At 42.8% G+C, this 15,977-nt stretch overlaps 2 protein-coding genes across 3 annotated transcripts; one reads left to right on the top strand and one right to left on the bottom strand.

Annotated features, from left to right (window-relative positions):
- Positions 1-9,497: 9,497 nt before the first annotated feature.
- LOC147333214 (uncharacterized) lies at positions 9,498-15,139 on the top strand. Of its 2 annotated transcripts, XM_086290238.1 has the most exons (6): positions 9,498-9,629; positions 10,398-10,439; positions 10,538-10,648; positions 11,211-11,348; positions 12,381-12,482; positions 14,651-15,139. In XM_086290238.1, exons 2-5 carry the CDS (start codon positions 10,434-10,436, stop codon positions 12,465-12,467), a joined length of 342 nt encoding a protein of 113 aa, XP_086146364.1. In that variant the 5' UTR covers positions 9,498-9,629; positions 10,398-10,433; the 3' UTR covers positions 12,468-12,482; positions 14,651-15,139. The 2 variants fall into 2 exon arrangements, with proteins under 2 accessions (XP_086146364.1, XP_086146363.1); XM_086290237.1 differs by lacking the exon at positions 14,651-15,139 and having other exon boundaries at positions 12,381-14,633.
- On the bottom strand, positions 13,402-14,987 carry LOC147333215 (chymotrypsin-like protease CTRL-1). The gene is made up of 3 exons (XM_086290236.1): positions 14,636-14,987; positions 14,400-14,497; positions 13,402-14,069 (listed from the first exon to the last, which is right to left on the bottom strand). The coding sequence occupies exons 1-3, from the start codon at positions 14,853-14,855 to the stop codon at positions 13,698-13,700; spliced, it is 690 nt and encodes a 229-aa protein (XP_086146362.1). The 5' UTR covers positions 14,856-14,987; the 3' UTR covers positions 13,402-13,697.
- Positions 15,140-15,977: the final 838 nt, after the last annotated feature.

Here is a 15,977-nt window from a genome sequence, read left to right as displayed (position 1 = left end):
ATTTATCTGCAGTGACAGCGGGACTGACACAATAGGAAGTGCCAACAATGAGCCTGCCCAGGAATAAACCGGTCAGACTGCACCAGGTTTCCCCGAATGAACAAATGAACTGAGTTCACTGCCAGTTATATAACGTGAAAGTGTAGTCTTCTATTTCTCAGTGATAGCTCCAGTTTTCTTTATTTTGTAGAGGTGGCATGGGGAGACTGAGGGCAATATTAAATACTCTGCACATGCTCAGTAGGAGTGCAGTTACTTCCCTTATGCAGACGAGAACAAAACTGATTTTCTCAGAAGGAAATGAAGAAGACACCTTTGAGTCACAAAGACAATAGAGATTATTTATATTTTCTATGGTTATACTATATAAATAATAAGTGATTGGTCTAATTAGGTTTAGCTGTGTCTCCCTCCTGTGTGCCATTTCCTTGTTACCTTGTGTGTGTATATTTGGGGGGGGGGGGGGGGGGGGGGGGGGTCCAAATTCATGGGCTGCATCCTCCTGAGGCCGCATTTGTGGGCCGATTACGTCACAGCGACGCGCCGAAGGCTGTCCAAATTCATTGACTCCTCCGAATGCGGCCGACAAATGCGTCCTCCTTTTCCCCGGATTTGAAGGATGGGTCGGGTGTGTCCTTCATGGTCCACCATATCCCAGAATTCATAGCGCGGCCCAGCCGATTCCAGTTTCCAACAATGGCGGCAGCTACTAAGTTTTAATATTACTCTTATTAATCTTTCTGGGTCACAAAATAAACTTTTAACATATTTTCAGGTGAGAAAGTAGCTGTGCAAACTTCAAATATCTGCTCTGTTTATCAAGACATCACATATTTGCAAAAGTGCTCTGACGTTTTCAGAGACGTCTGTTACCCACCAGCTCGACAGCTGACCGGGAGCTCGAGGGTCACACTAGAGATGTGAGTGAAGTTGGCCCCCCGCCTTCTTCAAATCCAACAAAAGTGGTATCAAACACTTGTGCTGGTTTATGCTGCAAATTTTTTTGTTTGTGCCGCTTTCACTTTAAAGATATCAACAAAAATTTCTAGAGGTCAACAGCCCCCCCCCCCCCCCCCCCCCACACACACACACACACACACACATTAACGGAATCAAACAAAATTTATGACGAACGTTTGTGCTGGTTTGTGTTTTTATTGTTTTGGCTTGCTTTGTTTGTTCGTGAGTAAATCAGTGTGGCTGAGATCAAAGTTATTAGATTAGATTAGATAAAATAAAACTTTATTAATCCCTCGGGTGGGTTCCTCCGGGATTTTCACACAGCTGAATAAACGTCAAACAGAAAACTGATTAAACAGAAGTGTGAGAACGTCGAGAATATATGTCAGTGTACTTTTATATTTTAGACAGCAAGGAGCAGACGGACGAGTTTATTAAACTCCACCGACACAGCGGTGACGCAAATCTGAAGGCTCGACCGTCCAATTTCACAGCCGTTTACTTCCGGTCTATCCGACCTTCTGAGGACCCCTGCCCATGTAGACCCCGAAGGACGGGAGCTCAGGAGGATGCAGCCTATGAATTTGGACACCCCTTTTGTGTGTGTTTATCTCTGCTCTTTGTCCGAGCATCTGTTTGTCATGCCCTGTGTTACCTCAACCCTCAGTCTCCTCGCTTTTCAGGTTTAGTTTCATGTTTCTCAGTTTTCCCAGTTTAGGTTTTCCTTAGTTTCTGTTCATGCCACCCCTGCTTCTGTTTGTAACCCCTCACTTGTAAATACACTCACTCGGGGTAACCAGTGCCAGCTCTTGGGTCCACTTCTCTCTCTCTCGCCGCATGATTTGCCTCTGCAAATTGTGATGCCTTTAGTTTTCAGTACTGGTGTGCGTAACATATATTGTGTTCATATTACCTCTGTTCTGCTAATCTCAAGCAGATTTGGCATAGCTACATCTTACTAATTAGCCTTAACAGTGTAATGGTTCATAATGTGGGTTCAAACACAGTTTTTTCCTCATTTATACTGTAATCTTTTTAGGTGTTACTGATAATATCAATACAGTTCAGCTGATCCAGGGTGGTGGCATTGTGCTTGCTGGTGTGGATTACTGGAATACTGGATGGAACTGAGACACCTGTGATTTTCCTCCTCCTTATAAATACAAACCATCAGAAGCCCTTTGATTAAACAGCTGATTTAACTTGTTTTGGAAAAAAAACCCTGCTCTGTGACTTCATGATTCTTCGTGATTCAAGTCTGAACATCTACCCTGAAAATGTGTGTGTTTTGGGGTGGGTGGGGGGATTTTAAAAAACGGTTCTCATGAAATACTGTAATGGTAACATTATGTGAACATTTTATTTCTGAAAGCAAATAGCAAGCTCGATCTGCCAGTAAGTGATAACAAGAAGAAGAGGGAACATGTTTACAGGCACGCTGAAGTGCAGGTTCATGTTTGTAGTGCCAGGAATGGACCTGAAGGTCATAAACAAAGAGGTCAAAATAGATCTTATGACACTTTTTTGTAAATAAGCAGGTTATTAAAGACTTGAATCCAGAGCAAGTGAAGAGCTTGCACAAGCTCAGGTTGAGACACCTGAAACACAGGAGTTTTATTGAGATAGAAAAATGACAACAATGTGACACCAATAAACCAGGAAACAAAAAAAACATGAGCAGAGACTCCACCCTTTCTTTGCAAACCAGAACATTGCCATCACTGTCATTCTTAGTAAGAATAAACTTAATAATCATAATCAAAGGTGCTTGCAAAGAAAAGCGTCTGGACTTCTTTAAGTTGCTTGAAGACGTTTCACCTCTCATCCGAGAAGCTTCTTCAGTTCTAAGGAACTTGGAGTAATTAGGACCCTACACCACCGGGCAGAACATGTTCCCTCTAAGCCTGAAGGAAAAAAGAAGGAACACACACATGTAAAGGAAGCACTCAAAACGTGCGGCTATCCTAAATGGGCGTTCTTAAAGTCACACACACACACACAAACTACCTACAAAGATAGTCTAAGGAGCTTGGAAAGAAAAGCGTCTGGACTTCTTTAAGTTGCTTGAAGACGTTTCACCTCTCATCTGAGAAGCTTCTTCAGTTCTAAGGTCAAATGGTGGAGAGTCCCAGATATAAACCTAGTGGGAGTTTCCCCCCACAGAGGGACAAAAGGACCCCCTGATGATCCTCTAATCACCTGAGCCAAGGTGTGAAACTGGGTGTGGGTCCCAATCAGCCAGAGTTTCGGGTGTGTTCATTGTGAAACCTGGCCCCACCTTATCATGCGAATTCCTGAGGTCAGATGGCCCAGGATGTGAGTGGGCGTTAAGGCGTCTGGGAAGGATCTCAAAACTGGATTATAGATGGCAGAGAGTTGGTGTCGTAAACCCCGCCTCTGTTCAAAGATGGTCGCTCACAGTGGACATAGATGGCTTCTTTCACTCCTCTTTCAAACCATCTGTCCTCTCTGTCCAAAATGTGAACATTGGCATCCTCGAAAGAGTGTCCTTTATCCTTTAGATGCAGATGGACTGCTGAGTCTTGTCCTGTGGAGGTGGCTCTTCTGTGTTGTGCCATGCGCTTGTGAAGTGGCTGTTTGGTCTCTCCAATGTAGAGGTCAATGGTCAATGGTCAATGGTAACTTTATTGTCCCTGATGGGAAATTGATTCGCAGTATGTCAAAACAAACAACAAACATACAACCAACACATCACGTACACTCATTAAAAAATAAATAAATAAATAAAAATGCTGCACTGTACAGCATACACCACATTGTTAAGTTTGTGTTTTGGCGTTTTGTCTTTCGGGTGAACCAGTTTCTGTCTGAGTGTGTTGCTGGGTCTGAAATGCACCGGGATGTCGTGCTTGGAGAAAACTCTCCTAAGTATTTCTGATACACCGGCTACATAGGGGATGACAATGTTGTTGCGTCTGTCCTTCTTATCCTCCCTCGCTGGTGTCTGGTCTTCTTTTCTCTGCCTCTTTGCTGACTTTAAGAACGCCCATTTAGGATAGCCGCACGTTTTGAGTGCTTCCTTTACATGTGTGCGTTCCTTCTTTTTCCCTTCAGGCTTAGAGGGAACATGTTCTGCCCGGTGGTGTAGGGTCCTAATTACTCCAAGTTCCTTAGAACTGAAGAAGCTTCTCGGATGAGAGGTGAAACGTCTTCAAGCAACTTAAAGAAGTCCAGACGCTTTTCTTTGCAAGCTCCTTTGACTACAATGACCTGGATGACTGAGAACCTTCACAGACTTAATAATCATATTTTTCTTTAATATTTTTCAGGTATTGGTGAGGTAGAGTAGTCTTTTTTCAGTTCGATTTCATTTAAAAAGCACCAAATCACAACAACAGTAACATCAAGCACTTGGCAATAATGGGAAGGAAAACTTAACAGAAAGAAACCTCAAGCACACCCAGGCTCAGTCAGCCAGGCTGGGGGTGAATAAGGGGGAATAAGACAGGACAAAGACACACGGTGGAAGAGAGCCAGAGATTAAGAATAACTAATAATTAAATGCAGAGAGGTGTGTAGACACAGAGTGAGTGAAAAATTCACAACCACTGGTGCCGTCGTTGATTGGGTATCAATTAATTGACCCCCTCTCCATATGAAAAATGGGGCCAGCCCAGGACTACCAAGGTGTACCTAATGAAGAGGCCAGTGAAGCGAGTGTAAGTCATTCCCTAGTTAAAATGCCAGTTACTCAATTATTGTTCAAAAGGTTGAGTGTGTAGACTACACAAACGGTAAAACAACATTACCCTGAAAGATTTTTGTGAGTTATTGGTTTCAGTGCTATCAAACTCCAACTTCACCATGAAAGATGCAGCGATGTGTTCCCCTGAGTAAGAGACGCTTTTTGTCTTTTCTCTGAGAATTCCTGTTCTTTCTCATCTTTCATTGATCTTCTTAAAATCAAAATTAGAATTAAATTTTAACATCTGCAGGAAGCTCCTGAGGATGTTTTACCAGTCGGTGGTTGCTGGAGTACTTTTCCATGCTGTGGTGTGCTGGGGGAGCAGCACAGTAAAGAAGGACTCATCCAGGCTGGAAAAACTGATCAGGGAGGCTGGCCCTGTGGTCGGCATGAAGCTGGACACTCTGGTGACAGTGGCAGAGAAAAGGACACTAAAAAACTGCTAGAATTATGGGCAATGCTGGGCATCCTCTGCACACAGTCATAAACAACCAGAGGAGTCTGTTCAGTGACAGGTTGCTTCAAAGACAAGAAACAACAGACTTAAAAACTCGTTTGTCCCACACGCCATCAGACTGTTCAACTCCTCTCTGGAGGGGAGGGGAGACAGGGGGACAAAGGAGGGGGGGACAACTAATCTGTACTAAGCTGTAGTGCCTCTTCACAGTGCAATACTTTTTGTTAATAACCAACGGTGTAATAGACTTCAATACTTGAAATGTGCAATTCCCTTGTATTCTTATTCCTATTTATTCTATTTATCCCTTTTGTATTCTCTTTATTTACACATGTCTCTGTATTTATATATGTGGACATATATAATATTCTGCTCACATTCTGTAACTTCTGTTGGTGCTGTGCTATTTGGAAACTGAATTTCCCAGAGGAATCCACCCGAGGGATTAATAAAGTTCTATTTTATTGTAAGCGCCAGACGTCTGCTTTATATTTTTATTTACGATTGAGTTCATGTTTGTTTTATAATTCATAGATTCATTACATAAGACATTTTTTCAGGATTAATAAATGTGAAAATATATGTGTTTACATAAAGTAATTTTAAGTCACTGTTTTGAGACTGGAACCTAAAAGGGGGTACCTCTCACTTTAAGTATGTAAGTGCAATCCGGTCGTTCAGTCTGACGTCACTAGCCGTGTCTGGACCTAAACTCCGCTGCAGGTCCATATATCAAACGATCACTATGGCATTACTGAGAGTTGAAAAACTGTCTAAAGTCTTTCATCTTTAATAAAATGATCAGCGTTCTGCTCTACCAGGTGTAACAATTGAGTTTAACATCCAGGCATCCATGAAAACGGAATTTATGACATTTAACGGAGTTAGAAGTTAGCAGGAAGTTAGCTCGCTAGCTTCTATCTAAATACAATATAGCATGTTCTGACTGCGGGGTTTTGGAAAAAAATTAAAACGTACAGCTCTGTTATCACTTCCAACATAAATGAAGACAGAAAACTAAACAGCAGGGACGTTTGTAGGGTTACTGAAGTTTGGCTAGCTGGTATATAATGATGTGCTACGTGACCGCTAGCGACACAGCTATGTTAGCATAATATAAACAAGCTAACTTTTTTTCCACTCGATAAAAGTTAACGTGAGTGTTCTCGGTGGTCAGGAACAAATGTAATCGCATGGCAGGATGCTGTAAAAGGACCAAACTTCAGCCAGGAGAACAACTGAGATAATCCATCCACAATACGAGGTTAGTCATTCATATACTGCTGCATGGGCTGGGCTGTAGTTACATCCTAAGGTTTTAAAAACTGAGCTTAAATAAATGATTAGCGGTAATTAGGGCTGCCACAAACGATTATTTTGATAGTTGACTAGTCACCGATTATTTTTGCGATTATTCGACTAATCAGATCATCATCCATTGGACGTAAAACGTACAGCTTATTGCACCAGCAGCATCTGCTCTTATATAACTATCATTAGCTTACAGCTTTAAGTGTTTAAGGTATGTGCTAACTAAAAATAAAGACAAGATGATAGTTTGTTTCAGTGAAGTTTAATAAACTCCTTGCTATCTAAAATATAACAGGACACCAGAGTAGATTCTCCAGCATCTCACACTTCTGATAATCAGCTGTCTGCTTGACGTTTATTCAGCTGTGTAAAAACTATAACTTTAATCTCAGCCAAACCGATTTACTCAGGAACAAATAAAATACTTAAAAAAAAAAGCCAAACAATAACATTTTTAAGTTATCTAAGTGACTCATATGTTTAACCTGAGTAGCGAAAGACGGCGGTGGGTTTGAAAACGATTTGCCGGGAGTCCGTGTTCTCACGGCTCTAGTTAGCCTAGCCCCCGCCTAGCTAACGAGCTAGTGGGTAACAGACGTCTCCGAAAACGTCGGAGCGCTTTTGAAAATATGCGGTGTCTTGATAAACTGAGCAGATATTTGAGGTTTACACTAGTGATGGGACGTTCTGTATCGAGGCTTCGGAGCGTGTGTCGAGTAATGGAGGGGGCGTTTCCGCGAAGCGCGTATCGAGGCTTGCTTCATTTATGGGAGGAGCTGAAAATGATGACGTCCGAAGCCTCGCTGCCCGGCTGTACCACGTGACTGGTTCATGAAGTGGTTCGAACTTTGCCGCGAGATATGACAGCGATATAAACCCCTCAGACTTCAATCAAAATGTGGGTGTTTGATGGAGAGCTGCGGTTAGTGAGAGTTTGGAGACAGTTTGGAGGTTTATGAGAGTGAGGAGAGAAAGTCAGGAGAGAATGGAGCCAGCTAAGAAGAGGAGGATGTCCTCCCCTGTGTGGGAACATTTTGATCTTATTCCTCCCAACACGGTATGTAAATTTCTACAGAAGATGTATTTTCATAATACTGATTGTGCAATACAATTTATGTTGAGCTGTCTGTACTCTTGTACAAGGTGAAGTGTTTGCTATGTGCCAGGGAGCTGGGATATAACAACAACACCTCATCCATGCTTAGGCACTACAGAGCTTTGCATGAGAATAAGGGGAACACCGATTGTGGAGCAAGACCAGGTGAGCCATCAAATGCAATGATAATATAGCATGCAGTAATGTTACTAAATGATATAACAATATTATACAACTGTTATAAGTTACGTGTGTGATATTTATATTTGTGCTTTATCTTTATTGTCTTTCCTCAGGAGAACAATCTCAAATAGATGAAGACCTGGTCAGCATGGTGATTGAGGACTCACAGCTATTTAGCATTGTGGAGGACAAAGGATTCAAAAGATTTGTTAAATCATTAAATCCTAGCTATGTTCTCCCCACTAAAAAGGTCATAAAAGCAGTGAAAATTTAGTTTTTACAGAATAAAATGTGAACAGGCAGGACTGAGGCTCAAAGCCTCAGTGTGTAGCTGTCCATACCTCAACGTTACAAAAGCACAACTACTGTCCACACCCCAACCACACCACACCTCACAGTAAATGATCATTTCCATTTCAAGCATTTCCAAATAATCATTTCCCATACTGCCACTATAAATATACACAGTATACTGCCATCACTACAATATACATGTTTTACACACTCCTTTTGTTGTTGACATTTACAGGCTGTGTGCAAAATGCCACACTCTTCAAATTCATGCCAGCTATTATTTTTTACGTCCAGTAGGTGTCCTGCTAGAGCAAATGAAGCTTCATGAAGCTTCGCATTGGGGTGAACCAATTGGATGAAAAGCTTCAGTGCTTCATGGGGCTTCATCTGCCCATCACTAGTTTACACAGCTACATTCCCACCTGAAAATGTGTTAAACGTTTATTTTGTGACCCAGAAAGAATAATAAGAGTAATATTAAAACTAACTAGCTGCCGCCATTGTTGGAAACTGAGCTGGGCCGCGCTATGAATTCTGGGACAAAGCTTCTTCTTTGGGGTTTAACGGCAGCTGGCATCCTTGTACATGCAGTGCTGCCATCTTCTGTTTCAATCCGTTATTACACTCTTAAATCCTGCTACTTATTCCTGCGTCTTTTGTGATCTTACAAAGCTTCAAACGACACGTCGACTATTAAATCAGTCGTCGACGATTTTGATAGTCGACGTAATCGTGACTAGTCGACTAATCGTGGCAGCCCTAGCGGTAATAAAAGCCGAGGGAGGTCAACAGTGATCACTGACTGTTTTAGGAGCTTTTTGAGATTAAATAGAAGAAAATACAAAACATTAAACATGTTAACAACACAAAAGCCATATTAAACGCAGACTACTTTAGGCCCGGAAGTAGGATTCGTCACGTCATCACTTAACGACCGGATAGTAGCATGAAACCCTGTGTAAGAGGGAAGGGGCGGAGCATGGACAGAGAGGTTAGGAGTCTCACGGTTTTCTGACCGTGTGCACAGGTAGTTCTGGATAACTGTTACATCTTCAGTTTGTAATAAATAGTCTTCAAATCATAATGCAACTGGAAGCATTTCTTTTGGAAACCAGGAACACGCGTCAGCCATAGACTCCCTCTAAAACATCAGTAGTAGTGAGCAAGCTTCTTTATTTTAACGTGGCTCACATCCATGCATGTAAATATAAGACAGTATATATCACAATTTGGTTTAGACAGCCCCCTAGTTGTGAAGCTGAACTAACCCACATAACTCCTATCAACACAATCTTATCTCTCTCTTATCTAAAAAAAGTTTTTCCTAATTTTCAACCACAATCAGAATTTGCATTTTATTCTAATCATAAATCATCATCATAATCTGTCAGATTTGTACCACACGAAACAAATTTCATAACAAAATAATCGGTTTTAACAAAGCTGTGGACAGCTGGACGGTTTTCGCGCTCGCCTTTTTTGTTCCTGGTGGGCTCCCCTCTGTCTCCATAGTAACGCAGGCACCGCCATAGCGCGAGCGTTGTCTTGTTTTTGAGCAGTAGCAGTGCGGTGGGTCCAGAGAAACTGCTTTCTTCCACATTTAGCGATCAAACCTGACAAATGTGAGTTCACCGAAACTCTCCGCGCTCATGTTTGTTACCGAGAGCGCCGTGAACGCGCAGGAGGAGCTTCCGGTCTATTGTTTCGTTGTAAAACGTCTGTAACGTTTCAGGCTTTTAAATGGTTTTATTAACGGCAGCATCTTCAGTTTAACAGGTAACTGCAGTTAAACTGTAATTGCCAAAACGGATTCATCAGGAATAAAAACGTTTCAGAGCTAACGACACAGAACGAGCTAAAGATGACAGAATAATGTGAAATAAATAAATACATTAAAGAAGTATTGTAAACAAGGAACCAGCCAGAATCCTTTAGAGGGAAACAAAAGAAAAGTAAATGAGATAGAATCAGAACAACAGACAGGGACATCACTCAAAGCTCAGAAACGGCCAGACTTTAATAACAGCGTTAGACTTCCTTCCATTAAATTGGTTTCTGAAGCACTCCAGATTGGTAAAAAGCACTGAGGACAAACCTGGAGCTGATGGGCGTGGCTGCAGACCCGATTTTAACAGGTGGAGAGGTTTAGGAGGAAAAGCGACAGAAACCTCTGAGATAATCCTGTGTGGTTGTAGTGCGCGTGGCTCTCTGATGGGGGTGGCTCCGGCAGCACCCTCGTGTCCACAAACGTAGAAGAGCTGAGCACAGGTTTCTGAAATGCTTGTGGACGAGCCGCGGTGCTTCTGGCAGCTGATTTTCTCTGAAACAGAAGATAACGCAAAGTTTTTCCTGTGTCCTGGTGAAACTTTAAGTCTCTGTGTTTTCCTCAGACACTCCCGAGGCTCCTCTGACTTCAGAAAAACACAATGCCGGTGAGGAACCTTAATCCATTACTTTTTGTCAGAGGACGGCAGGTGTGACGCCTCTTCAGCTCGACTGTGTTTGATGTTCAGTTGGTCTTCTTCTTCAGGTGTTGCCTGTTTGGAGGCTTGCAATCCCTCTACCTGCAGTGCTGATGATCACTGTGAGTCTGTACATGATCGTCCTAGGGATTGGGCTCTGGATCCGATACTGCCTCAAGGTTGGTGCTCTGTTCATGCTTCTTACAGACCAGAAAACTAAGAAATGGTTCCCTGTGAGGTACTTAGCTTTGGTTTGACCCTTGCAGGGACCCGTCTTTGCTCTATGGGCTGTGTTTTACCCACTGTGCTGTCAGCTTTGAACTTATAATAAAATTCTCTGCTGGATTCATGCAGGTATAGGAAAATATACATGAAATGTTTCTATTGTAAAGCTGGCAGTTATCATTTTACAGCTTATGAACACTTTTATATCTCAGTAGTTCTCAGAAACATGCCTGTGTCTGCTTGAGCTGCAGTAGTTAACCCTGTGGGTTTATTCAGGTTGTGGCTGTGCAGGCAGGCATGCACTTTTACTGTTCCCCTGATTCTGAGAGATGCAGTTTATAAAGTGTAACACAGACGACTGGACTCTGGAGAAGATCATCCGACCCACCTGTGGAAGGGTTATTTATTTAGCATTTAAAGAAGCTTGTATTTGAGGTTACAGCGTGACGTCCGGGGTCTAGCAGGATTCTGACTGAGGTCATGTGACAGATTTTTGCATTTCTGTGTGCCTTTAAGGACTACTGTTCTTTAGAGTGCAGTGAATGCTGTGCAGACCTCTCTGTGTGCGAGCAGTGCATCAGACTGGGTGAAATGTGCGACTGCCGCCTGCCGGCTGTGGGACCATTCCTGGCTGAATCCTGCTCTCCGGCTTCTGTAAGTAAACCAGCAGCACTGGCGGTCACACGAGCTCCGGCACAGAAACCATCAGCTCACGTTTGGAAACACTCTCCTCAATGTTGGTGTAAAATGTGATAAAACACTCAGACACATTCAAACAATGATGCTGATGAGGTGGGCAGAAGGTTCATTTTACAGTGAATAATTATATCAATGATAGTCATTAAAAGCAGAGCGATTAAAAACTGACGTAAATAAAATGAAGCCTCACTGTTCCTGTAGTGGTCACATCAGGTGCCACTACCCCTAAACCAAATGAGATTACTGGAGACAAACCAGCAACCCTTCACTTTCTCAAACCACTTTGGAGACACTAATCCTGGTGATCTCAGATGTTATCAGTAATGACATGGTGTATTGATAATGTCTGTGAACTGGGAAGCCAGTGACCCCATTCACAGTGAGGTGAACATTTGCTGCAGAGCTGTGTGTCAGCTGTCGCCAGAAAGGAAAGGTTCCTCAGAGGGTGCTGGACCGCCCCACCGTGACTGACAAAGGTTTGCAGATCATGTAAATGTTAAACAACACTGCATTTTCCATATCATGCTGCAACCCACAAAGAATTTGAATCAGCAGGCTGTTAAACCCACAGCTGACCTCTGAACTCTGTGCTGCTGTAGAAAAAGCTGCTTCTTGTTGTTGCCTTATGTGAAGAAAGTGAGCTTACATATGATCAAGATTGTCAGCTGTGTTAGCTGATCAAAGTGTATCATTAATGCAAAATGTATAGTTTGGTTTGCATTAATAAAATCAGGAGGTATGCATCACCACACGCCTCATGATCTAAGTGTTATTGTCAGGGTTATAATGGTAAATTAAAATAATGAATGTGTGTGGGTAAAACAGCTTCCTGGCTGCAGGAGAAGTTCACCTGCTGGGACAGGTGAAGCTACACAAGCGTGCTTGTTGGTTTCTGCGGGTTCTTCGGGACACAGCAGGTGCTGCCGTTAAATCCTTGCCCAGAAAGTTAGTCTCCTGTCTGAGCTGCTGTGTTTTTCTTTCCTACAGTGCTCCAGGTGGGACTGTGCCTGTACCTGCCAGGTTCCTGACTGCGACACCTGCAACTGTTTATGCTTCGAGATCAGGATGAAGTAGGAGGCGAGGATGGAGGTGCTCATCCACCGAACTAATTTTATACTTGTTATAGCATTTACAGCGGAGATGGAGGTGGCTACACACAGAACCGGCCTTACACCTTCTCTTCTGAGTCATTCACTGACTTTTTCTCTTTGACTTTTTGAGACTGAACATTTTTCTTTCATTGCCAGAGAATGGGTTGCCTTGCCACTGATAGGCTAACCGGCAGCTGTATGCTGATATATTTCTTCTGTAAATGTGGCTCCATAATCACTATGGTTGGCTGGCCTTTTCTATACACTAATTTCCGCTAATTTAAGAGACTACCCACCACCACCATCACATATCCTCCTCTACATTTACTATAATTACTGCCTTTGGACCATCTGTGTGTTCATCTGAGTAGCTGCATCGATCTTACTCGGATCACACAGAGCTGACTGAATGGGCAGGTTTTCGCTTCCTTCCTGATCAGGGTCCGCCCTTGGTGGATTGTGATAATGTCGACTGTAGGTCTCTAAAACGGTGCTATTATCCCTGAGCAGCGGGTCTTGGATTAAAAGCATCAACGCCAAAAGAGACCTTGTGCCTTATGAAACGGCCTGAGGTCACGCCGAGCTGATGTCTGTTTTGCTGAAAGTTCCTTCAGTACCTTGTTTTTGACGAATGGTTTATTAAATCCACATTTACACCACAGAAGCTTCTTTTTGTTTTATCTCCTCCCACTAAAACCTCCCTCCTCGGGAAGTAGCTACAAAGTTACAGCTGAGTTTGCACACAGTGCCATATGTACATGAGCATGTTCAGGGATTGTACTCCTGTTTATGTTTCCAGGACTACTGCAAACAGGAAGGATTTCCACGTCATCTCAAAGCAATAAAACAGACACATTTTGTGTTTACCCCACAATTTTTTTATTCTTTCATCCCTCATATCAAACATTTGTTTTCCACATGTAAATTCTTTATTTCATTTTATCTGTTTAGCAGATATTTGCTGACTTCTGCTCACTAACTAAGATTTGTAGTCAACCTCTCCATCAGGTGTTCCAGATGTTTGTGCTGATGATTCGTCCAGCAGAATGTATGATTTGATCCTCCACAGCTTCAACACTGAGCTTTCTTTAGATAACCTGTTAAGAATCAAGTCAAATTTTTGCAGGCACAGCTTTACGACTGAAAGTCTCAAGGTCGAGGCTTGTTCACATTCATTTGTGTCCGCGACATCATGTAAATCAGGTCAGACTCTCTACAGGAAGAGTTGGAGACAAAGGGAGAGGCTGAGGAGGTGGAAGATGGCAAATGTGTAGGCCTGAGCCGGACGACCCCCGCTGGTGTCAAACACACTATTTGAGTCATTTGTAGTGGTGGCCATAGTGGCGGTATAGGTGCTGCTGGTAGAGGTAGTGATGGGGGCATTGGTGGGGTTGGCAGTGGTGTTGGAAGCCGGAGCCAAGCGCATCTCAAGGGTCTCAGTCAGGAAGGAGTTAAAGGAGCTCACTCTGGTGAAGGTCATGACTGAGCTTCGTCTCCTCCTGGCAGAGGAGCTTGGAGCTGTTAACACGACCGCCTGGAACCAAGAGCCGCCCTGCTTACACATCAGTGGGCCGCCAGAATCACCCTGAACAAAGAGACGGGAAGGTTCAAATTTAAAATTCAGAATTATTTGGGTGCCAGGTTGTTCCCTCTAATAAAAAATGTAAAAAGGCTTAAAAATAACACAAAATAGAGAAGCTCTTTAAAATGAAATCTAATTGGCCCATAATGAAGACTGAAACTTCAAAGCTAGATCTGCTTTATGTTTGTACATGTTTCTAAAGATTGTAAGCACTCTGGAAACTCAAGATGATGAACTATCCAAATTCAACATGTGACTGTAATAAGCAGCTAAATCCAAATTAAACAACATGTCAGCAGACAGTGTTATAAGAAGAAGAATCCAGTCATTTACCTGCTGCAGTGCAAACACGTCTGTACAGATGCTCTCACTCGATGATGAGTTCCCACAGTTTACCACCGAGGTCTGAAACTGCTGCATAACTTCCTCAGCTAACATCATGAAAGATAAGAAAATCCTGATGTTTGACTAAAGAAACTGTAAGTGCAGTGGTCCACATGTGTAATCTGAGAGATGGACTGGTGCAGAGTCTGGGCAGAACTCTGTCAGCCTTCATGTTGCTGACTCACCTCCTCCTCTTCCAGGACTCCAACCGGCCGCCCAGCACGCCAAGCCCTCGGCGAAGGTTCTCCCGTTGTCCAAGCAGATGGGCTGGATGTAGTCGGTCAGGGTGGGCTGGGCAGATAGACGGAGGATGGCTATGTTGGTCCCGGTCGTGTTGCTCAGAGTGATCTTTGTCACATTCAACGTCACCTCAAAGGTTGGACATGTCTGTCTGCTGTGGCTCATCCTGTGCTGTTCCACTGGCTGACAGTTGGTGGCAGTAAAACAAAGTAAATGTAGAAATGTGCCAACAAAGTCTGAGACACAAATTGTATAAAAGGATTGATTTTGATTGAAATAGACTAATATATAGTTTCCAACTGGTTACACATAATCTTTCTTTCTTGTTTTGAATTGTCTCCACAGACTTAACCTTATAGAAGAATATGCTTATTCTAGATACTTGTGAGACAGCACACTTGTTTCCTGCATTAAAGTGATTATTTCTCTAAAAATGAACGGGTGTCTTTATGACCCACCTCCACTTCCTATGTTGCCCCAGCCGGTGACCCAGCTGTTAACACCGCTGTAGAAGGTGCTGTCTGAAGCTGCCAGGCAGACGGGAGAAATGTAGCTGCTGAAAGTCACAGATGAGGAGAGCTGCAGGAGGCAGATGTCGCTGTCATCGGTATCAGAGTTGTAGTCTGGATGTTTGATAAGCTTTTAATAACATTTAGGTTAATGTTTGCATTAGCACCATAAAGTGACAAATCAACCGTTTGGTGGAGCACTTTAAAAAAAAAAATCAAACATTAAATTTCATTCATCTATCACATGTCAAAAAAAATATGCCTTCCTAAAATGATTCTCAACCGTTTGGTTTAGCAGGTTGTTAAAGGGTTAAAGAGCCATACTCCCTTCTGCACAGTACCTTTGTCTCAGCAGGTTCTTTGGCTTGTTCTGGCCATCATGTGATCAGTGTATTTTTGGAAACTGTTATGTAAAAGATGATTTCCTGGAACAATGCTTCCATGTCTGTCGGCAAACTGGATCTACCAGTAAAAGATTAGAATCAGAATAAGGAACAGTTAAGCACAGGTGAGTTCACAGGTATGCAGAAGTGCAGATTCATGTTTGTAGTGCCAGGAGAGGCCCTGAGGATGAAACAATTCCACTGGTTAAAGGAGACGATAGATGATAAACAAATGAGGTCAACAGAGATTGTATGAGACGTTGTTTACATAAGTAGGTTATTAAAGGCTGCCAAAAAAAAGGTTATTAAAGTGCAAGTGAAGAGCCGGCGCTTGCACACGCGGAGTTTGACACACCTGAAACACACAGCAAGTTTATTGAGATGAAAAAGTAACA

Source organism: Aulonocara sp. 'chitande type north' Nkhata Bay, linkage group LG4, assembly GCF_057382095.1.
Source record: "Aulonocara sp. 'chitande type north' Nkhata Bay isolate Kocher_YH1m ecotype deep benthic linkage group LG4, A_spYH_male_GT1.1, whole genome shotgun sequence".
NCBI classification, from domain to species: Eukaryota; Metazoa; Chordata; class Actinopteri; order Cichliformes; family Cichlidae; genus Aulonocara; species Aulonocara sp. 'chitande type north' Nkhata Bay.
The sequence above is the reverse complement of the archived record's forward strand: the minus strand, read 5'-3'. Positions and strand labels throughout refer to the sequence as shown.